A 25,085-nucleotide genomic window follows, 5' to 3' on the forward strand; every position below is an offset into this window, starting at 1 on the left:
AATATAGTTAAAACAAAATAACCCAATATAGTTTATTTCTGAAAGGAAGCTAAAATACCTAATTTTCTATATTTTAGGTAATCATTTTTAATAAATATTTACCTCGTCAGTAAACCCCTGTTCGTTTTCCCCCTCTTCGCTTATTTCTTCTTCTTTGATTACCTCTGGTATGAACTTTTTGATGAAGTAAGGTTTATTACTGCGATTAATATATGGTCCCTTTTCGGTTTCCTTTAAAGAAAATCCTGGCAATTTTGGGACTGTAATTTTGACCACTTTATTAATTTTAGAATGCATCAGTTTTGTGAACAACTTATCCCTGCTTCTTTTTTTACATACAGGAGCTGTTTGTGTTATTTTATTGGCTAAATAATCTATTTTGCTTCGATCATTCAACTCTGAAATGTAAAAGTTATTTGTACTAAAACTACGTAAACGAGTTGCAACCCCATAGTCATTAAGCCACCTAGTAATAGTGTCTTTGTTTACTTTAGCAGTTTCTGACAATTCAAAATTACTAAGAGAGTTTTTAGATAAGTCAGGGGGATCAGATAACTCAAAAACAGATTCGTTTTTTTTGGATTTGAACTCAATATTAACGTAAACGTGTTGATCATTCGCAAACGTGATATACTTGCTTAAATCAACTTCTTTATCAAAGTTTAAAAACAAAACACTATTTTGCAATGTCTGTTCAACAAAAAATTCATTTGAAACTTCATCCAAAGAACTAATACCATTCAGATTTTCATCGTAGCGACATAAATCTGTTGGCACAGTAAAAGATCTGATTCGGGCATCATTTATATTAAACAAAAATCTATCGTCTTTACTAATATCATATTTTTTCCCTCTTGTCTCCAGCATACTAAAGTTACCACATCGATATAACAATGAAAAAAATTCTTAAATATTTCTTAAAACAATTAAAACTATCAACACATATCATTTATGAAAAAACTTCATTACACACAGAGTTTTAAGAAAATCTCTAACTTTAACAGAAATAATATTTTTATTTCGTTATATAAAAGTAAATATTTGCTTCTGTTTTAAAGTGTTCATTGAACAATTGTTCGTGTGTATGTAATACGAGATGACTTGTTATTATGTTATATTTAATCCCATAATACCCCGGAATTAAGAATTTCCTAAACGTTACGAGCACGTTAATTACATTGTAGTTAATCACGATTTAACAATTTTATCAAATATATATAACAAGCAATTTTATTTTATCAGTTACTAAATCTATTTATGTGTTGATTGAAAAATGAACTATATACGATAAACAAAAAACGAAAGTCATCATTAATCAATACAAATTTAATGGAAATGAAACCAAGTCTTATCTATTTTATGATGCTAAAAAAGGGTTTTCAATCAAACTCATGAATTTTTAACTGGGAACATGTGCATTAACTTTCAAAATTATTTTAACCGAGTTAACCTTAGGTCACACACAAAAAAAATCTACGTAAAACAATCAACGCCAAATTTAAAAAGTCAGATTGAAATATGCATAAAATTTTTTGCTACATGAAAGCAAAAACTTGTAATAATTTGTCTAAAATGTAGAGCCTATAAATAATTTAATTAAAAAAAAAACAAAAAAAAAATTAGATTTTTTTTCTCAAGATTTTTAATATTTTTAATAATTACCGTACTTTGATACTTCCGAATAAAATTAATATTTTTACGTTATCATTTCAGCTATTATTTTTTTATCTTTTCTTATTTTGCTAATTTAGTTATTTATTATTTGTACTTTTAATAAGACGCTTGTAAAGTGTATATTATTAACTGATAAACTTATCCTGTTTAAATATTTTCAAAAATGTAATAACATGTATATATATTTTACACACACACACACACACACGTATGTGTGTGTGTGTATATATTAACTATTACTTTAAAGCATATTACCACATAAGACGTAGAAAATATAAGATCACCGCGCAAATTTTCAGAAACGAGACCAAATGAAAAAAAAATCGTTTTAAACAAAAATAAAATCTTAATACTTAATAATCAACCAATCGAACTTTATAAAATATACAGCAATAAAAATGCATACTGCATAAAGTAGAGATTAATCTCTTCATAAGATGCTAAAATCGTCCTACCAGCTTGGTATTCTCAAGTTGTCCTATTTGACTATAACGTATAACTAAACTTTTTTCATAAGTGGGTGTTTATAATTAGCATTATAGCTCGTTAAAATCTTGTGCCGGAAAGCTGTTGATGTTCTGCTATTTAAACTTAACGTTAAAAATTTTTAATTAAACACAAAGCCGGGCAGATGTCAACGCACGTAGAGAAAAAAGCAAAAGTTGTATTTTTTAAAACAATTTTTAAAATTTATTATAAAGATAAAGTCAACATGAATTGATCCACTGAGAATTTTCTCGATGTAATTCTAAGTTGTTGTTTCTTTTTTAACTAAAATAGCGTATATTACATAGCGTATAGTATACACTTATATTGAACAGTTTTTATATTGAACAGTTTTTCTGATATCTCTCAAAGATTACGTTTTTTTTACTGCTAAATAATAGTTGGCAGACTTTGTTGGTAGTTACTTTTAATCCATTCACTCAAAAGACGACAAATATACCAAATATATACATTTATAAACCACTATAAGTTTCGAATGATAAAAGGTATAAATAGCTTCAGGTATTTTTGCGAAATTGCGTAGCAACAGGGAGTTAGCTCAGGGGTACTTTCCAATCCTCATTATGTCGAATTGTGGAAATATTTTTATATAATTTTAACTTTTTAAAAATTTTTGTTGCTACAATATAATTTTGAGGGAATTGTTTTGTAAAAAGATAAATAAACAAAGTTTGTTTATTTCTATTACTACTTATTTATTGTTATTATTTTGGAGGAAATAAAATTTCAACACATAGTAACAGTGGTTGATAACAATGGGTCATACATACATCATTACAATAATGGATCACTTATCCCCATTACAAGCCATTCACCTACTCAATACATGTATAATAAATGGCTTGCAACACATCGTTGAATCTACTACGCGAACAATGCTAAAGCTGGCGGGAAAATGCCTAAACTGGCAGAAACACGATAGATTTAAATTAGAACATAAAATTTATATTTTGCAAAAGAAAAGGGGAAAAAACAAAGGTGAGAGCAAGAACTTTTGATGATCCGTCCATTACTCTTCAATAATTAATAAATTTTGCTTGATTTGCAAAAAAAGTTTGAACACAAAAATTGAAGTAAAAAGCTACACTTAATGCAAACATACTCCCGAGTCCTTAATAAAAGGAGGGGGAGGGGACGTTTATAAAATTTTTGAAAATTTCCCACCCACCCTAAGCTTATTTAGACTCCCCCATCGCCCAGTTTATTAACTTTTACTTATTATCAAGAAAACCCTATATCTTAAAACTAAAAAAAAATTTATTGAAAATCGGCTTTAAAAATTAGAAAATAATTATTTCAGTCACTGATAAAGCAAAAGCTTTCAGTGTAAACAGGCTTTAAAAATCGTTGACCACGTAAATCTCGATTTGTCGAAAATAAGCTTATGGTTTATTTCTTCACCAAAGTATAAAACTTATATCAGCATAATAAATCCTATTGAAATTATGATAAAACAGCTGTTAGAAAACGCGCATTTGACCACAAGCCACGCTAGAAATAAGTAGTTTTGTACCTGTTTCGTAAAAAATATTAGTTTCGATTTAAAAACTGAAATTTTTTATAAAAAATAATTATATTGTAACATGAAAAAATGCCCCCCCCTCCCCCGTTTATTAGATTTGAGCTAAAATTCCCACCCCCATCCTTTCATTCCATCCTTTAATTCCCCCCCCCCCCCCACTCCCCGTGTATTAATGACTCAAAAGTACAAAAATGTAAAAAATAAAAAAAAAAATCCAAATAAAAAAGTAAAAGTATAATGTATGAAAAAAACAATAAACAGCAGATAAAATGAAGACAACAGTTATATACACATATAATAGCGGTAATAGCGGTTTAAAATATAACTATATAATCTTAATTTATCAAATACTAACTTTCCTTACCTCTAACACTGTAATGTAACTTACCTCTAAAACTGTATCTATTGTAACTTGCCACTTTTCTGAATTGCTCATTAACAATTGCCATTGTGTTTCAATATGTTCAATCTGCTCTTGAACACTGGAAACAATATTGTCTTCACGAGAAGCAAGTTCGTGCATTTGGTGTTTCATTAAAAAATTACGACCTTGATCCAAAACTTGCTTTATAACTACTTGACGAACCAGAAGTTTCCCCTTGAATGCCTAAAAGCCAGATCCATTCAAGACAACTTACTTAACAACAACACATATTGTAAAATAAAAAATATATACACATAGTTGACACAGACACACAATTAAACCACATAAAAATGTATATTACTAATTTGAAAAAACCTGATGATTTTCATGCTGGTGTTTTATAGTTGAGATATCTGATCCGACTGGTTGTTGCGAGTTGAGTTCTTGTCCGGCTCTTAACAACCAATCCACTATCTCCTGCATGTCGAATAGCAACTGACGCCATTCTCCAGTACCATCAGCCATTCTAATAAAAGGTAAGCATTTTGTTGTATTTTCAACTAATATATTTAAATAACAAACATTTGAAATTTTAAACCAATCACCTATCTCTTATATCAACAACCCTTAAGCCTAAGCTGTTCCATCTATCGTTCATATCATCTAATTTAGATTGCAATGCTGTTCTAACTTCGCCTTGCTCAAGATCCATCATGATCTGGTTACCAGTATCATTAAGGCTTTGAAACATAGCTTGATGCAATGCAATATCTTCTTCTAAAGCCTAGAAATGTTTAAGTAACTGTAAATAACAATATCGCTCAAAAACTTTAAACTAATTAAACTGATCGATGAAATAATAATACTATAAATTATCTACACACCAACATTTCTTGCTGTAGCTCTTCCAAATCAGTATTGTCTTCGGTCTGACTTGCTTCATACAGTGAATCGAGCTCTGCAACTTTTGATTCAGCTGACGAAAGCCACGTTAAAGCCCCAATCATGTTTTTATGAAATACGAGAATATTATCTAGAGCCTCTTGTAAAGATTGTTGTCGAATATTTGACCTAATAATAATGAAATAACAAAGAAGTTAAGATATTTAAACATTCAAGATATTTTAGTACGACAATTATTATTTATTAAAATTAATCATATCATTTGATAAAAATAAAAGATAAGTTAAGCTATGAAACTTCATGTTTCATCAAAACTCATTTATATATCAAAAAGAATGTTTTTACGGGTTATTTTAGAAATAAGTACAATGTTAACGACCACTTTTATTAAGCAAAAATGTTTCTTAGAAAAATTATTCTTTGAACTTAAACTCTTAAACCTTATAACAAATTTTCTTATAAATAAAAAACTCTATTTAACAATTTAAACCTTCTATTAGTTATAAAATTGCACGAGGCTACTCTTTTTTTTACTAATAAGATGCGTGTCGCTGTTCCTTTTATTTTAGTAAGATTGTACGTAGCCACCCATTTTGTACCAGTAATATTTAAATTTTCTTCGCAATGTAAAAACTTTTTGCACCACATAAAAATTATTCTCCTTCAAACGAGTCTATGTCATTACTCATACGTCCTCCAAGCATAAGTGCTGAGATTTCACAACAAGGAATATTTTCATAATAAAAAAAAAAATTTCATTGTGTATTTTGTATCAACAAACATTATTTATTATTAAAGTTTGATATAATCTCACGTTAATTTTGTAAACATACACTTCAAAAAATAAAGTAAAGAAAACACACACTCATAATACGTCATAATTTCATAATTAAAAAAAAAATGTTTTTATGACATTGTTTCTTTGGACGATTAGTGACGTAACTGTTTTTGTACAAAAAGTGACGATTTTGATGTTTGGTAAAACGTTTTTTTACTTTTACTACCATTTTGTTATTTTTTGCAGATTTAAATGTTACATTTTTTGACAAAGAATAATTAATAAAAATATAACAATAATAGTAACAATAAAATTAATTACTTTGTATCTAAATCACTCCAAGCTTGCATCATTTCCTTGCACTTTCCTTTAAAGCTAGTTAAATCAAGACTAGAATATGTTTGTAGAATATCATCAGTCTGCTTTCTAACGTTATTAAATTGTTCAGAAAATGCTATCAATTCTTCTTGGAAAACCTTAAAATAACAATAATCGATGTTTATCATAACTCTGACCAAAATATTATAATCAGTCAGTCAATATATTATATACAATCAAAATATCAGCTTAAAAAACCTTTATAAATGTTTAAATACTTGATGTAACCAAATAAATGTCAACAAAAAAATTTTGATTTTTTCTTTAAAATTTAAACTTAAATTTACAACTTTTTTATAACGTTTTGTTACATCTTGTTTAACATCAAAGTTATTTAAAAAGTTATATTGCATATACTTAACAAATATATTACTAGTTATAACTTAATACTTCTTTTTTAAAATTTAATATTAAGATAAGCTATAGTCTAATACTAAAAAAAAAAAATATTTTAAAATTAAAAACAAGATCATGCCTTATGTTTGCTAAGTTGGTTTTCAAGTTCTGTTACCGTGCTACCAACTTTTAATCGTTCATTTAACTGACTTCCCGCTTTGTGAATCCAATTGTCCACCTGAGTTATTATTAAGTTACATCTTCGCAAATCGCCTAAAGTTATTTGTTTATATTACATTCAAAAAGTTTATAACAAATAATAAATAATAATGCAAATAAAACAAAAAAATATCATAAAATGAACGTACGATTTAACTGTTCAAACATTGCCTTTTGAGATTCAATCTTTTTAGAAACAATATCCCAACGTTCCTTAAGTTTTGTAATTTTATCGTCTGTAGCATAGTTAAACGACTCATTTTTTGAATACATAGTCAACGCTGCCCCCATTTCTATAACGTCTTCTAGATCACCTCGTCTGTTGTTTACCTCTTGTTGAATTGCCTAACAAAATTATTCGTGAAATATTGAAAGCAATAAATTATTTAAAGTATGTAATGCAGTTATTTAAAAATATATTGACAGATTGTTCTCACGTTATGCTTTTGAACTGCTAACTCAATGTCATCAGGATCTCCGACATTTAATGTAAATCCTTTTAACTTTTGCTCAATAAGTTTTAATACATCGTGTAACTCAGCAACGTTTTTGTCAAATTTATTGGCTAAAATAAAAGTTATTATTGTTATGTAAGAACGTAAAAAGAGGCAATAAACAAAGTAATAAAGATAAAAATAAAGAAGATAACAAAAAAACAAATTTAATATTATTTAAACAAAATATTTTAAAATATCAATACTTTTGTCTTCCTGAAGAACTTCGCTGTCAAACGTTATAACAGCTTCATTTTCTTTTAGTAACTCCTCAATTAAAACTTCTTCATTTACTGTTTGATCAGTAGAATGGGTAGCTAATGTAGAAATTACTTTCCAGTCTTCGTTCAACCTTTTCATTTTATCAATAACATCTTGTGGAAAACGACTCGTAGATTGATAAGTTTTGTATTCTTCAACTGAGCAATTAATAGTGTCAACATTCACTTGTCGATCTCTAATCGACTTAAGTAACTGCAACAAAACACATAAGTATGTAATTTAATTAAATTTGTTGATTTAATTCATCAAAATACTTTTACAATTTTTTATAAAAAACTAAAAAGAAAACAAACAAGCTACGACAGGCAAAAGAAAAAAAAACAAGCTACGGAGCAAAACAAAAAAGCTACGGAGCAAAACCAAACAAGCTACGGAGCAAAACAAAAAAGCTACTGAGCAAAATTAACCTGATGATTAGTGAGATTTCCTTGTTTAGATTTTTCAAGCAAATTTCTTGTTGAACAAACCCAATCATAGAGCTCCTCTAGATTTTCCAGGAAAAATGTGGCTTTTGAAAGCTGTTCTTGTACCATTGTTATGTGATTTGGTAACAAAGTAGTTACTTCACTCCACTCTTGCAGTAAGTGGTTAGAATGAGCAGTGATTTCCTCTAGCAATATTGGGGAAATATCTTTGGAAAAAAGTTTATCTGCATCCAATCTGAGGGTGGTTATAAAATCTACATGATCTCGTTGATCAAGAGTTGACTTAATATTCTACAGAATTTCAAAGAAATTTAATCTATATAATTATTTAATGTAATTGGTATTATTAACTTAAACGGTAAACAGAAAAACTAATTTAAACAGTATATAAACTTTTACTTTTTTATCTTTATAAATATATTTGCTACCTCTGAAAATTCCTAAACATCTAAAAGTTTTTGTCTACTGTATAGATTACAAACAACAACAAATAAAATATCTAAATAAAAACATCATCACCTGAACGGTCTTTAAATGAATCTCTAAATCCTCCTCATTTAAAGGATGAGGTTTATTGTTCAACAAAATATGCTTAGATTGTGCAAGTAATCTCTCTAAAACACCTAATGTTTTAATCACTGATTTCATGTGCTCATCACCACTAAACAAACTAAAACAAAAAATAAATAATAAAAGATTTTAACTTTATATACTCAATTGTTTTCAAGTTCATTAAAAAAAGATTTTCTTGTTGAATTATATCTTTTAAAAAGGAAGAAATTAAAAAAAAAAACAATTAAAGAAACCAATTTTAACTCATATTTTATATTGAGACTTTGGTTTTTAAAAAATCCCCTACCTTATTGTTTATGTTACCATTCCCCTTATAATTTATTAACCACCTTTATGAAAAATTTCCCACTCCCTTCAAACATTTATAAATGATATAAACATTTATAAATGTTATAAATAAGATTAAAAATTATTACTATTATACTATAATTATTAAATTATTATTAATTAAAATAAAATATTTCTTAGATTTTTTAGATTTTTTCTAATTTTTAGAGAGCATAAGAGTATAATGTTGTTTTTGATGTCACGTAACCCAGCAAATCCGGGGCAAATCAAAAGAATAAAGGAAAATAATTATTTGTATCCCTTCATCAAACTATAATTCTAAAACGCTAACATCTAGAGACAAGATCACATAGAAGCAAATACATTTTAGTGTTGGCAGAGTTTAATATTTTGTGTTAACAGAGTTTAATATTTTGAAGTTTCTTCAAAACCTCAAGCACAAAAAGAAATTTCTAAAATTATTCAGAACTTAATTTATTTAATAAAACAAAGAAAGCCTGTTAATTTATGTACTAAAATGCAAACCTTAATTTCATGTTACTCAATTGTTTTTTTATTTGATTCCATCTCATACTTAAATTGGCTCGCTTTTCAAGAAACTCTTTTCCATTGGTTTCAGAAGAATTAGCAACAACATACTCAATAGCCTGCATTATTGAATTGAATAAAACATTTTTTTCTTGAACAGCTTTCTCAAAAGTCTAGAAAAAAAAGTTTTCTATAATAAAAACATGATAAGTATATTGACAATGATGATGATGGTGATGGAGACAATGTTAATAAGAAAAATTCAATTACATTATAAGTTTTCTCTGTTCTTTCACAAGTTATAAATTCATTTTCTAACTCTCCAATAAACTTTAGGAACTCTGTTAAATCACTTTGAAGGTTTTTCCATTTTTTTTGGAGATCATAAAATATGCATTGTTTTTCTTTTAAGTCTTTATTTAAAAAATTCCATTTCGATCTCATTAATGTTAAGCTGATGTCAATCTCTTGCATATTCGTTTCAGAACCCTCTGTTAAATATTGCTCAGAACTCGCCATAATGCTGGCAATAACTGGATAAAGTTCATTTACAGCCATTGTAACCTCCTAAAACATACATAAATACAAACAACATAGTTAAATAGAAAAAGAAAAACTAAATATGAAAAAGAAATTTGTAAGCAAATCATTAAATTGAAAAAAAAAAGAACAAGAAGAAAAAACTTCCTCTCTGTATATAAGTTGTTTATTTATATAAGTTACTTATCTTAATAACTACAACCTAAACTTGCACTAAAAAAATTGCACATAAGACTTAATATAATATGAGCAGCAAAAAATGTTGCTGTAAATTTCTTTAAACAATTTGAAAGTAAATAAATCTAAAACAAAAATAGATAATATAGAAATATAGAAATTACATAAGTCGGTCAAAATTTCATATGAAAAAGTATGTTTCCAATCCAGGGATGTGGAGTCACAAAAGAACTTAATATCCCTGAATTTAAATGTCCATTTTTCCCTGGACTCTGGTATTAAGGAACTCTAAAATTATTGAGTGATTTATGAGCTGCACTATAAAAAAAATTCATAAGATTTAATGACTTGAAACCTATAGCTTTTTAGCCCAGAGTCTTTGCCAACATTATACATAAGAACTCGGAGTAAAATTCCTTTTACCTAAAAGTCTTCATTTTTTTCCAAAAGTAGTTCATAAGTCTCATTTTTAGAGCTCCTGGATACTAAAAACCAGGAAAAAACCAATTATTTTGTGACTTTCAAACCTTGAGTCCCTTTCAGGATTCTGCACCCCTGATCCTATCATTTCTATATACTCCATACCCCAAGTATGCTATAATATGCTCCATTTAACAATTCAAAATACAAAATTGTCTGCTACACCAGGAAAACAAAGTTCAGCTACTCATCCCCTGCAAACCACTGTAACTAGAACAAACTTTTTGTTGACTTAAAAAAAAAAAACTTAAACTTGATTGAAATTTTTTTTTGAAAATTTTTTTGTGCAACTCTCACTTTACAACCGACTGAAATAGTTTTAACAAAATGTTTTTTAAATATTTTGAAAAATATTTTTTAAATTTAACTTATTCAAAAAAAAATGTTGTTATTAAAAAAATTGCTATATAAAACTTACATTTATAATTTCTTCTTTTTTCATATACTCATCAAATGGTTTTCCAGAGAAACAGTCTTGTCTCATTTTACCATGAAGCTCTTCTAGATTTGCAATTATACTCTTTATATCTGATACAAACTCTTGATATGGTTTTATTGGTTTGGTATTAGTCACACACTCAAATAACCAATGAACATCTGTTTGTCTATGTTTTTTTGTTAAAACATCAGGTACTAAAATTTAAATTTTTTACAATTATATAAAAAAAAAAAACTTATGGTATAATTGCAAAAGTTTTAATGTAACTTGCCTAATGAACCATTAGGCAAGTTCTGCAGAGTTTCATATTAACACATTACAGATGGCAGGCAAGTTCTGCTATAATTTCACATTTACACAAACTTGTACATATGTCAGTGTCTTTTTGTAAACAATTGTATACAATGTATTGTACACAACTATAAACAACATTGTATACAATGTAGATTACAATGCAGATTACTTAAAAAGATGTAAAGCAATACTTGTATACAACTTGTATACATTACATTGAGTAGAAACATATTAATTTGATCTATATGTTTTCTATCTAGCACCTATTTAAAATTTAAAAATTTAAATTACATAAAAAATTTAGAAAGAATTACAATAGACAAAGAAATTCACCCAGAAAAAAATTATTAGTAAATGTAATTTACAAATATTTTTTGTTTTATTAATTTTTAGAAATTGTTTTTTACATTAACCAAGGAAACATTATGCTAACAACAAAGAATCTTTTCAGCATAAAAAAAATTTGCTAAAGAGACTATGCTGACAAAATATATTTGAAATAATAATAAAAAAAAACTTTTAAATTAAATTAGTCCATCTTAAAAACAGTTTCTGCCTACATTGCAATGTTGCCCAAACCCTCAATAAAAGTACTCAATGCCTGCCCAATGACTTTTACAGTATAATGTCATCAGCAACATTTCCTGCAGACCTGAGTCGCAGTAAAAGATATCTCTTTTTAAATGATGACAATTTGTATGATTTAAATAAATTTAAAAACAATTATCTTTTTCTAAACATTATTATATTAGAAATTTATGCTTGACTTTAGATACCACTGCCTTTACCTTGAATTAAAAGAAATTTTAAATGACTTTGATTTGATTACATAAATTATTGGAAAATTGTGTCCAGAATTGTGCTTTTACATACTAACTATCATCACTCATCAATTTTTGATTTCAATTTTAGAAAAATGCTCTTCAATTGCATATATAAAAACATTAATACAATACAAACTCAAAGTATCAAGTAAAGTTCATAAAACTATCTGTTAAATAATTATTTTATATTGCTTATTTTATATTTTTTAACTGCGTGTGTATATATATATATATATATATATATATATATATATATATATATATATATATATATATATATATATATATATATATATATATATATATATATATATATATATATAAATATATATATATATTTATATATATATATATATATATATATATATATATATATATATATATATATATATATGTATATATATATATATATATATATATATATATATATATATATATATATATATATATAACTGACATAAGTCATGCAAGTTTGATGAAGAGCCATTTTCCCTGATTTCACCCTGATTTTTTCAAAACTCAAATTAATTTTCCTGATTATTCCCTAATTTTTTTGCAGACATCCCAGACAACCGATTGCAGACATTAGAAGACAACCGATTGCAGACATTGCAGAGTTCCCTGACTTTTCACTGTTTTAATTTAATTTAAAGGAAATTAATTTAATTTCCCTGATCTGGCAGACACCCTACTTAATTTCATAATCATATTGTCAATAAAACAGATGACATCATATTGAAACAGCCATAAACAAGGGCTATACTACAGGCGGCATATAGATTTGTAACATGTGCTCTTGTTTTTAATCTGTATTAAAAAAAAGTTGTAACTCAAAACTGTCTAAGATGCTGATGTCAATCTGCACCTTATCAACCTTGAAATATATATTAATAAAATATATATACCTTAATATTTATATACATTTATAAAATTTATTAATTAACTAAATAAAGAAGAGAAACCTGATTCTTTGTACAGAGCTACAAAATTGACAGGTGCTTCTTTCAACACAGCACCTTTGTCTTTGCTTAGCCAAGAACTAATGACAAAGCAGAATAAACGACCAGAAAGTTCATCTAAAATGTAAATACTTTGCAAGTACCAAGCAGGCAAAACACCTTCATTGTCATGCCAAACTCGTAACTTAGACAACTTGCCAAGCCATGGTTGATTACGAAAAGTAAACAAATCAACTTGATTTATTTGAAACTTTTTACGCTTTGTTTCTGATTTTTGAAGTTGAAGCTGATCACTGTTTCCATATTCTCCAAACAGTTTAATTGATACATTAGCCCTTGTATCAGCATCTGGAAAGTTTCCTGTTTCAACACTTATTTTGTACGTAGTCACTGAAAAAAAAACATTTTTGTTAAACAATAAAAAGTATATAAAATATTACTTGCACTGATATATATATATATATATATATATATATATATATATATATATATATATATATATGTGGCAGTGGTGTAGTGGTAGAGTGCTCACTTCCTAAGTGAGAAGTTCAGAGATTTATCCCCATCATGTCCCTGGTAATACCGCACACAACTTGTTTCTCTGCACAATGGTATTGTTTGTCAAGGTTTGTGTTTTCGAGTTACAGAGTTGAGAGAAGGTTGTCACCACAATTAAAAGTAGCCTCCTCAACTGTAGTGGCCTTCTTAGCCTTAGGGAGGTGAATTAACATTAAATTAATTTTAAGGCTTTGAAATTATGATGCAAAAATAATTTTTAAGACTTTATTATCAGCTACTAAAGAAGAAGATTTCAAAAACTCAGAATTGTAATTATCATGAAATATAATCTCAGGTTTAAGAAAAACAAGAAACTACCGACAGGACAGCTTAAAATTAACTACTTAACAAAATTTTTTATTAAACTTGAAAACCAAAAGCAGCATTTATCGAATAAATATAAAAATGAAACTGATGTTTACTATTATTTTACTGTGTAAAAATTTTACTGATTATGTTTATTATTATTTTACTGTGTAAAAATTTTACTGTGTAAAATATAATAATTATATATAATTGAATGTATAAAGATTTTGTAGAAAGAATAAAGAGAAGTGTTATAACAAACAAAAGTTAAATTATAAAAAAAGTTGGTGGAAATTATAAAAAACATACTAAAACTTTAAAAACGATAAAGTTGAAAAAATATTTATACAAATGTTTTAGTTTTTCATTAAATATTGTAATTATACCTTTCTCTTCAGGTCGCTGATATTGTTCAAAATGACGTGACAACATTTTGAACTTTTTGTTAAGCCCAGCAATGTCTGATTTTGGTATTAAGTTGTCAGAGCACACAGTAGATAGCTGTTCTACACGAATGTTTACAGCATCTAATTCAGCTGCTCTTTGCTCAAAAAGCTCAAGCCCCTAAAATATACATACACATACATATATTATTTAATATTATATTATATACTTTATTATTAAATATTAGTTGCAAAAGAAGTAAAAAAAGCATAAAATAATATATGACCTTAAGTTTATCAGATTGTGGGTCTCTGAGTAGCTGGTCTGTTTGAACAAGCCATTGTTGTAAAATTTCTACATCTCTATTTATGCAATTTAACTTGTAATCAGACTCTCTTAAGCTCTGTCGCCTCATTTCAAGTTTGACATGAATCTTGCTGAGCTTGCGTGTCAACTTCAAAATTGATGTATTATTTTCAAGTTCACCAACTTTGTTGTTAGCTTCCTCTAATAAGATCTCAAAATCTGGTTGAAGATCAAAAAGTTGACCATCTAACTTCTAAACAAACAACAACAAAATAACTTTTGTTAATAACATAAGATCATATAACTTCTAAACAATAACAAAATAACTTATGTTAAAAACAAAAGTTAGTTGAATGACTATTTAAAAAAAACTGAAATGAAAAATAATTACTTCAACATTTTCTTGGATATGATTAATATTTTCATCACTTTTCATGTTAAAAAGAGATTCTTCTATTGCATCTAGGTCTGCAACCAAGCTTTCAATTGATTTATTTAAGTTTACTAAAAAGTATAAAAATATGTAAAACATATAAAACCTGAGTCAATTTATAATTCAACCATAAATCATAAATTATATTATCATATTTATTATCACAAATATCTCTCTTTATACTTACATTTCTCTTAATAAAGAAATTTTAAAGTATTTTATAAACTTATATATGAAATTTCTTTTCCTTAATTACCCAAAAAAATTTATCCTTTTTCTGAAAAAAAAACTATAAAAATCATTAGGTGAAAAATAAATAAAAATTATTATGTGAACAATTAATAATGAATTATTAACATTGAATAATGACATTTATGACTACTTTTACTTACTTTCATAACTTTTATATATATATATATTATATATATTATATATATATTATATATATATATATATATATATATATATATATATATATATATATATAAATATATATTATATATATAAAATGTATATATATACATATATATATGTATATATATATATATAAATATATATTATATATATATATATAAAATGTATATATATATGTATATATGTATATATATATATATATATATATATATATATATATATATATATATATATATATATATATATATATATATATATATATATATATATATATATATATATAGTATATATATATATATATATATATATATATATATATATATATATATAGTATATATATATATATATATATATATATATATATATATATATATATATATATATATATATATATATATATATATATGTATATATATATAAAATGTATATATATATATAAAATATATACATTATCAAACAACTAAAAAAGTGCAAATCAAACATGCTAAAAAAGATGCTCCTTAATTTTCTGGAAAAGATTGTATAAAAATTTTTGAATAAAAAATATTTTTAGGGGTCCCAACTGACCCTTAAGTATTTAATGAGTCCCTAATAATATCTATAAAATTTTATTCAAAAGTCACCTAACACTCAAAAGAAGCCAAACTTTATTAAAGTTTGAAAAATAGGGATCATATTTCATAAAATTTTCTTTTAAAAAAATGTATACAAAAAAACAAATCTTTTTATTATATTTTTAATATTCTTTTTTAATTATGTATTATAATTATTTAATTATATTTATCGATTTCTTAATTCATTCTTTTTTGTTTTTGTATTAGTTTTCTTTGTTTATTTTTGTATCATTTTTTTTTTAATATATGTATTTTTTTTTAAATTTTGTTATATAGGTGCCTTAAGAAGACCTAACGGTCTTGTCACAGAGCAACGCCGAAGTGCATTTAACTAGAAAGTTCACGCCTCCTTCCTTACCATGACGCGAAAATATGTCAAGAGTTTGTTTCGAACCTGGATCTCCTGCTTCTAAAGCAAGCACTCTAACTTCTGCGCCGCGGCTGCTAATATATATATATATACATATATATATATATACTTTCTTAGTTTTACTAAATGTAGATGTCACTCCATTGACTAGTTTTTAGCTATATGAGTGGCCCCTAGGGTCTTAAGCAACCCCTAAATATTATCCAATTTTAAATTTTTGCACAGTTCATTATGATGCTATTTGTGACTAAAAAATAACTTTGCATCTGTAACATTGCAGGGCTTGTGATGAAGCGAGCGCGATCGCGCTCCGCTTGTAAAACGCGCCCATAAACGGTATTTTCAAACGTTCTAGGCGCGATAAACAACGCTTGTTCAGCTTATAACGAGCGTATAAAATAACGCTCGTCCAATAGTTCAAGATTATTTTTTTAATTTCATAAAACATTTAAAAAAGATTTTTTATTAAAGATATTCTGTTATCAAACAACTGATATAAAATATAAAAAGCACAACGTCGTTCTCTTTTGCACTAACGTAATGAATGAGCAGTTTCAAGTCGTTAATCGTCACTAATTTCAATAATGTGCACGTGGAAACACAATGTGAATACAAAAATGCGCAAATAAGATAAGAATAGAAAATTAGAAAACCATTATAAGAAAATTAAAACCGCGGAGTATTTTTAATCTTGTGAAAATATCAAGTAAAATTTATTTGATTTATTGTTTGTAATATTCCACACATCATTTATAATAAAAATAAACATTAATAATAGAGTAATTTTTAAAATTAGTTTTTGTTCATAGTATAGATTTTTTATTAACTAATATTTATTTTAACTCAAATTTAAAACGATTCTGTAGTCTAGAATGTTCGCAATTAAGGACATTCGAAAAGAAAACTAAATAATGATGTCAATATTTATTAAATGAAAAGTTATTATTCTTATTTATTATTATTTCAAATTATTCTTGTGTTATATTTTTAAGATAAAAAAACGTAATTTAAAAAAGAAATTTTAGAAAAAAATTAAATAATTAATTTGAATAAAAAATATCAAGAAATACAAAAACCATTAACCGTTAATTAAGTTTACAGAGTAACATTTTAAAATGCATATATCAAAACAACGAAGCAAAACTAAGTCACTAAATTATACTTCAATACTAAATCAATAAGAAGTTGCATTTTTGTTTGATATTATTTTTTTATAACATAAATAGTTAAAAATAAAATCGCGATCTGACAATATACAAGAAGTTTGGAAGTATAAAAATCTCTTTCGTTGAAGTAGTTTCATAAGTGTGATACTAATTCAAACATTTTTTGACGAAAGAATTATGTAATAAATAAAAAAAGATATAAAAAAGAAAAAGCTTTTTATGAGTATCGCCTTTAACAATTTTCATGATCGCGCTCGCCAACGTTATCTCGAGCGCACATAATCACGCCCGTTGAAAACATATTCCAATTTTACGAGCGCGATATAACACACTTGACGATTTTCTTCATCACAAGCCCTGCATTGACAAAAATATTTTTTCTGTGCATTCATAAACCACCTTTATATAATTTAAATAATAACTAAATAAATTATTTTAGAACCTTTTCTATCAAATGATGGTTGCTTAACAGATACAATCCTACACATATCCATTTTATCAAGTTTATGTTCTGAAATGTTTTCATCCATGTCCCTTCCATCTTTTAACAAATCAAATTCGCAACTTTGAACTTGGACAGTTTTCATTGGTTCATAGACAACAATCTTTTAAAAGCAAAATAAAATGTTTTACAAATAAATGTTTTTTATTTGTTCACACATATAAGTCATAAAAACTTTTATGGGTTCACAAATAAGTCATAAAAACTTTTATGGGTTCACAAATAAGTCATAAAAACTTTTATGGGTTCACAAATAAGTCATAAAAACTTTTATGGGTTCACAAATAAGTCATAAAAACTTTTCACTTTCCTTTTTTTTTCTTCTTTTTCTTGGTTTAAACTTAGTAGTGTTTTACTTACAGAAAAAAAACTAAAAAAAAAAATTCACTGCAAAAATCACAAAATAAACTTAAAACCTGTTTTGTCTCAATTACTCTATGCTTTGCTGGCGGAGCTTCTTCTAATTTCTCTATTCTATCAACCCTATCAATTTCTTTTAATTTCATCTCAAGCGTGCTTTGTATATACTTTATTTTATCTTCAAGTTCATTCCACCTTTTAAAAATTTCATTTTCACATGCACTAACTAGTTTTGAATTACAGATTGTAGCAATATCATCCCCTCTCATTTTAAAGGAATCCAACTCTGATTCTTTAGCATCAACAATAGATTTAATTCCCTAAACAAATGAAATACCCACAATTAAATAAAATATTAAATAAAAATAGGCGAATAGAATATAAAAAACAACAATATTAACTTAAGAAAGTAATAAATAAAGATAAATAATAAATATGTAATTATAGTATAATAAAAATAATAATATAAATTTTTATAATATGTAATAATAAAAAAACTTTCATAGAATAATATTATTTTGAAAAACAATAAAAGAATAAAACCTTAAGTTTCATCAACTCCATTTCAATATCAAATTTGTTTGAAACACCGCCAATTGCTTGCAATGTACTCCTCCTGCTGTCAATCCAATCATTTAGTTCTTTTGCTACTTCCTTGTATTCATTCACTTGATCACGCTGTTTTATTAAAAGATCATACATACCTTTTGTTTCTTGTTTGGCACTCATGTAGTTATTGTAAACTTCATGAACTCGAGCTTCTAACAAACGAAATGATTCAGCTTCAGACATTTTACCAAGTTGTACGGTATTATTGTTTAATTGTTGGACATCTTGCGCTTTATCATTGAGCTCCGTAATCATTGCCTTAATTTTAATTTAATTCAAAAAATAATTATAATTTTAACAAGTTAAAAACTATATGAAAAACTTAAATAAAAAAACAACAACAACAGAAAACCTGTATGCTTTGTATTAAGTCATCTGGAAACTCAGGTAAATGTTCTTTAGATAGAACATTTAAATTATCTTGCAAAGATCTCAGCCAATCATTGATAGATTCAAAATTTGCGTAAATAATTTCAGAAAGAGGAAGTGCATCACCAAATATCTAATATATATAACCATGATCAATTGAAATTTGTATGATTTTAAATTAAAATTTTCTCAAAAACTATTTTGCCTTCTTTTTATCAATGAACCATGATTTTCCATTTTTCTCATTATATATTTTTGTCCTTATGCTTCACAAAATTTTTTTTGTCCTTATGTACATACAAAAAATGAAAAGTTCCAACATTTGGAACTTTCAATACTTTTAAATTATTCGATATGAGTACAATGGATTTTCTGAGTAAAATTTCAATTTTTTTTTTTTTCAATTTTGAGATACTTTACTCAATATTGCAAAAACTAATCTGATGTAAAAAACAACAACATGGAAGCATCATTAAAATTTTTTTTTGCAAGAATTGTAATAAACAGAAAAAATTCAATTTCAACCAATCATATATATATATATATATATATATATATATATATATATATATATATATATATATATATATATATATTATATATATATATATATATATATATACACATATATATACATATATATACATATATATATATATATATATATATATATATATATATATATATATATATATATATATATATATATATATATAAGAAATATAAATTTCTAAAACCTAAAAAATATCGTACAATTTCTTGGACTTTCAGTAAATTTTTGACATTTTCATATTCTTTTCTAACTTGATCAACTTGAGGATCTACATTTTTGTTAGCTTTTGTTGAAATATCTGCAGCAATATTCTGTAGTGCTGATATGTTGTCTTCTATGACTGTGCACATTGGTGATAATTGCTGTAAAATAAAAATATGGATTAAATTGAATTTTTATAAACATATCTAAAGAAGTGTAGCAAAAAGCTTGTTTGCCTTCTAGCGCAACCTCAAATAACTAATGTCTGGCGCAAACTCAAATTTCTTTTACTTTTACACCTAAACTTTTTTAACTTACCTCAAGTGCTTCCACTGCCAATTGTATATCAGGAACTTCGGGTGAAGCTAGTTTGACTTTTTTAATTTTTCGCTTGAGATTATCAATATCTGACAAAGTACTTCCTTCCAATACTATAAATCTTTTTTCCATTTCATTGATGTTTGGTTGTTGCTCCAAAACCTTTATAGATTCCATCAGTTTAGACCATCGCAACTTAATGGCATTAAATTTATTTTCAAGAGCAATATGATTTTGATGACCACCAGCCAGGACTAACTCTTTGATCGTACCCTCAGCAGATGAAACTAAAGCTACATTCAAAGAAACTTGTTCTTGAAGATTCTAAGAAATAAATTAAAAGATTTGTAACTATACTTTCTGGTAAACTTGATATAATATGAAAAATGTAGAATATATTTTTCATTTATTTTCTTTTTGTGTGTGTTCATAAAAGAAATAGTAGTAGTAATAATTTCTAGTTTACTTCTACTAAAAAAAAATTTGGAAAATCAAGAATATTTCAAAAATTTTTAATTCAGAGACAATAAGTGTTAACAAGATTTCTTTACTTATAAATTCTTTTCTCAATTTAAAAAGCTTTTTTTAAATAAAATTTTTTTGTAACTAAGTATACAATTATGATTATTTCAACAAACTTCAATAAAATGTTTTTTTGTGATAAAGAATACATTTTTATTTATTTCAATAAAATTTTCTTTAATAAAATGTTTTTTTGTAACAGAAACTGTATGCAAGTTACAAAACTTTTTCATTAACTTTTTTTTGTAACAAAGAATACAGTTTTATTTACTTAAATATATTTTTTAATAAATCTTTAATAGACATTTCAATATTTCAACAAACCCTCAATAAATTGTTTACATACAGTTTTTCACAAATACAGTTTTAGTCTAGCGATTTTTTTAGGGTTTTATTGAATAATTACTAATTACTGGTTTATTTATTTTATAAAATAATAAAAAAAATTTTAACATATACATATTAGATATAATATCATGCATGTGTTTGTAATACTATATTATTTAATGTATATGGAGTGTATTTATTTATCATTATTTATGTGGTATTCCAAAATAGTAAATATAATTTTTTATTTTAAACATATCTAAAATACAAAAACAAATACTTATTTAAAATACAAAATAATTTCAAACAAAAGTATTTAGAATACTTGAGTATTCTAAATACTTTTGAAGTACTCTTTTTGTACTGTTTTAAATCTTAAATGCCAAACAAATCTAATATATATGTTAGTTAGCTTTCACCAACAATTATCTAGAATGTTTATCTGACATTTTATCAGAGCAAAGCAATTAAGGCTTTATCTTTAGTAATATTTTCCACAGCATCAGATGTGCTTTGACTTACACATGCCCATAGTTTTGAGCATTTCGCCTCTGTATTGTCATTTGTATAAACAAATATGTCCTTTTTATAGAAATTTAATGTTTTAGTAAATACTTGTTGCTTCATTCTTGTTCTTTTGTCAAAATGACGTCAATATTGATTGACAATAATGATTTTTTTCCAGCCTTCTATTTAGACTTGATGAACTTTTTCTAGTCTCTCTATACTATTCAACCTCCCTTTAGATAAAGACACCATTTAAATATTCTACATGTGGTCGAATACACAAATTATAAATATTCTACATGTGGTCAAATACACAAATTTAAATACTCTACATGTGGTCGAATACACAAATTATAAATATTCTACATGTGGTCGAATACACAAATTTAAATATTCTACATGTGGTCGAATACACAAATTATAAATATTCTACATGTGGTTGAATACACAAATTATACAAATTTCAAACATTTTTGTGTTTATTTTTTGTGTTTATTATGCTAAAAGTATGATTATGAATAAACAATATCGATGATTCTTGTAAAACATGAATGTCAGCTAATCAAGAAGATCTTTAAGAACAGCAAGTTACATGATTTTTTTTTAGTGCTAAACTCTTTTTTTTCAATGGAATTTACAGAATGTACAGAATTTGTAAAGCCTAATCACTATGAAAATAAAAAAGATAAATTGCTTATTTCCAAAGATAGTTGGTCAGTGTATAGAATCTTTGGTTTCATGTTTTTATTTAGAAAAAAATCAATACCCATACCAATTGAAGCTATTTTTACTTCTGGATGCACCTCCAAAAAAAGTCCAAGCAAAACAGAAGCTACTATGTCTTTGTTTAAGTTTAAATCAAATGAATTTAGCTCACCAAAATCATGTTCAATGGTCAATTCAATGGCTTTTGTTACTGAAATTTTACCTTGGATTCTTAACAGTCCAAGAAATTAAAATCCTTTATTGCAATGTAGACTTATATTCTTCTATATTTTACTGAGGTATACTCATCAATTAACTAAATTTATATTTGTATTGATTTTTTTCAAAGAACCTATAACTTGTTCCTTGACCTAAAGTATTTAAAGATGAGATAAACAAGAAAACTTTGAATGACTCGTGCATGTTTGAGCACAAAATCATAAAGTTTCACTTTTAGCAATTTTATGAAAGATTCCATCAAAAAAGTCAACTCAAAATTTCAGACTTAAAGTCATGTTGTAAAAAAAAAAGTCATCTTGTAAAAAAAATTCAATTTGCAGCAGTATTTTGGTTTTTTATGCAGCCTCTTGTTGTTGTTGTTGAGCCAGGCATTATAAAAATAATTTTATGAAGTTTTATGGAAAATTCAAAATATCCCCATGCCTCTGATCTTCCATTTGATTATACCTCTGATCGTGCTAACATATTTAAACTTATCCATATTTTTTTGTACAACTAAAATAAGCTTTTATAATATATAATATATAAACTATAATAATATATAAACCATAAAATATATAAAGTATAATTAAATAAATTTAACACTGGTTTTAATATCATTACTTTACTACTTTTAGTGTCTAAACGGTGTTATTAGCTAAAAGTAAAACATAAACTTTTTTTTTTATTAAAACATTTAAACGATTGTTTTAAATTAATATCACAATAGGATTAATTTTTAAATGGATATCACTATGAGATTGTGTCAACAATTAAAAACTCTTAATGTGTGTTATTATTTTTTATTTTAATGGGTCTTTATTTTAACAATTTAAAAGTAAAGACTATCCTAAAACATTTCTAAAATTTTCTAAAACATTTTAACATATAAAAGTTATAAAACAGTTAAAATTATAAAAAACTGTCAAAAGTTTAAAGCTAAACATGTTTGTACAAAAAACAAAAGGTTTTTTGTTTTTGGGTTAGATATTTTAGTTTAATTTTCAAGAGGCAACCCTAAAAAAGAAGGCTTTACATACTTCAATAAACTTTTCTTCAAGAAGAACAGCACCACTAATTCTCTCATTGACTAACATCTCTGTATTTTGAAGCCAGTTGTCAATTTGTACTATATCATCACTTAACTGTCGCCTTTTTAAAAGTTCACCTTCCACTATATAGCGAAACTAAAAAAAAAATCTTTTAAAACTTATACAGAATTTTTAATACATTTCTTAAAAAAAAGCTTATAAAACCATGAATCTTTATTATTCTGCATACACCATGCATACAGCACTCATTAAAATACATACAGCACTCATTAAAAATAATTTTATGATTATTGCCAAAAAAACTTAATTATACCAATGTCTAATATAAATAATAATAATAATGATAATGATGATAATAATAATAATAATAATAATAATAATAATAATAATAATAATAATAATAATAATAATAATAGTAATAATAATAATAGAAATAACATTATTAATATAAAAAATTTTATTTCAAATAATAAAAAATTCAAGATAGAAAAAGTGTTTTTTGCCTTTTTAGATCTTTCTCTTGTGTCTTCTAAGCGACTTTCATAATCACTGATCATACCAGTTACGAATGATGAGCAAGTTCCATGGTTAATTATGTCTTTGGCTACAATGTCAATATCTTTAAAACAGTCCGATGACAAATAAGAGTACTGGTTGTCAAGATCCTGAATGAAAACAAAAGGTAAATTTTTGAGATGGAATAAATAAATTAAAAAACTATAAGTTCAGAAAATAACTACTTTGTAAACAAGAACTAAATTTTGAAAACATATTCTAAATATATTAATAAAAGTATATTCTATATGTATTTATAAAAATCTTATAAAAAATTAGTTTAAACTTTGATAAACTAGTAACTTATAATTTAAAGAAATAACATTTTAACAAAACAATTTAAACTTTAAAAATATAGCTAACCAACAAGCATTTTTCTAGTTTTTCGTTGTCTTCATTTAATTTCAACTTGGCTGAATCAATAGCAACATCAGTAACATCCATGCTTTTGTAGACAACTGAAATTAGATTTTCCAGTTTTTCAACTTTAGAAAAAGTATCTTTCACATTGAGAAGGAAATCCCTATGAAATTTGATCATAACACTTTTCACTTTTTTTTTAACTTTTTTATTGTATGTAATAAAATAACAATATTATTTTTTTTTTATAAAAATTAAAAATATTTGCATCGTAATTTTTTGATGGCTTTCGAGACTTTTTTTTTTTGCAGTTTTTTTCTTTATTTCGCTTACATACTCAAAATTTATTTTACATTGTTTACGAACTTTACAAATTTAAATTACCTTAAAC

At 25.6% G+C, this 25,085-nt stretch overlaps 1 protein-coding gene across 6 annotated transcripts in view; it reads right to left on the bottom strand.

Annotated features, from left to right (window-relative positions):
- LOC136071803 (utrophin-like) overlaps positions 1–25,085 on the bottom strand; it is a 78,772-nt gene that overhangs the window by 18,206 nt on the left and 35,481 nt on the right. For all 6 annotated transcript variants that reach the window (XM_065797136.1, XM_065797137.1, XM_065797139.1 and 3 more), the window contains 27 exons: positions 24,698–24,857; positions 24,283–24,444; positions 23,768–23,914; positions 20,448–20,771; positions 20,129–20,290; positions 19,359–19,508; positions 18,941–19,264; positions 18,454–18,717; positions 17,978–18,140; positions 14,930–15,042; positions 14,519–14,791; positions 14,235–14,412; positions 12,988–13,374; positions 10,887–11,101; positions 9,542–9,838; positions 9,269–9,444; positions 8,402–8,552; positions 7,865–8,173; positions 7,382–7,649; positions 7,119–7,246; positions 6,831–7,026; positions 6,602–6,735; positions 6,070–6,224; positions 4,952–5,138; positions 4,673–4,851; positions 4,443–4,593; positions 4,092–4,310 (listed from right to left, as the gene is read on the bottom strand). In XM_065797136.1, coding sequence (XP_065653208.1) covers positions 4,092–4,310; positions 4,443–4,593; positions 4,673–4,851; positions 4,952–5,138; positions 6,070–6,224; positions 6,602–6,735; positions 6,831–7,026; positions 7,119–7,246; positions 7,382–7,649; positions 7,865–8,173; positions 8,402–8,552; positions 9,269–9,444; positions 9,542–9,838; positions 10,887–11,101; positions 12,988–13,374; positions 14,235–14,412; positions 14,519–14,791; positions 14,930–15,042; positions 17,978–18,140; positions 18,454–18,717; positions 18,941–19,264; positions 19,359–19,508; positions 20,129–20,290; positions 20,448–20,771; positions 23,768–23,914; positions 24,283–24,444; positions 24,698–24,857 — 5,572 coding nt within the window. The remainder of the gene's footprint in view (positions 1–4,091; positions 4,311–4,442; positions 4,594–4,672; positions 4,852–4,951; positions 5,139–6,069; positions 6,225–6,601; positions 6,736–6,830; positions 7,027–7,118; positions 7,247–7,381; positions 7,650–7,864; positions 8,174–8,401; positions 8,553–9,268; positions 9,445–9,541; positions 9,839–10,886; positions 11,102–12,987; positions 13,375–14,234; positions 14,413–14,518; positions 14,792–14,929; positions 15,043–17,977; positions 18,141–18,453; positions 18,718–18,940; positions 19,265–19,358; positions 19,509–20,128; positions 20,291–20,447; positions 20,772–23,767; positions 23,915–24,282; positions 24,445–24,697; positions 24,858–25,085) is intronic.

This window comes from Hydra vulgaris, chromosome 05 (assembly GCF_038396675.1).
Source record: "Hydra vulgaris chromosome 05, alternate assembly HydraT2T_AEP".
In the NCBI taxonomy this organism is placed as follows: domain Eukaryota; kingdom Metazoa; phylum Cnidaria; class Hydrozoa; order Anthoathecata; family Hydridae; genus Hydra; species Hydra vulgaris.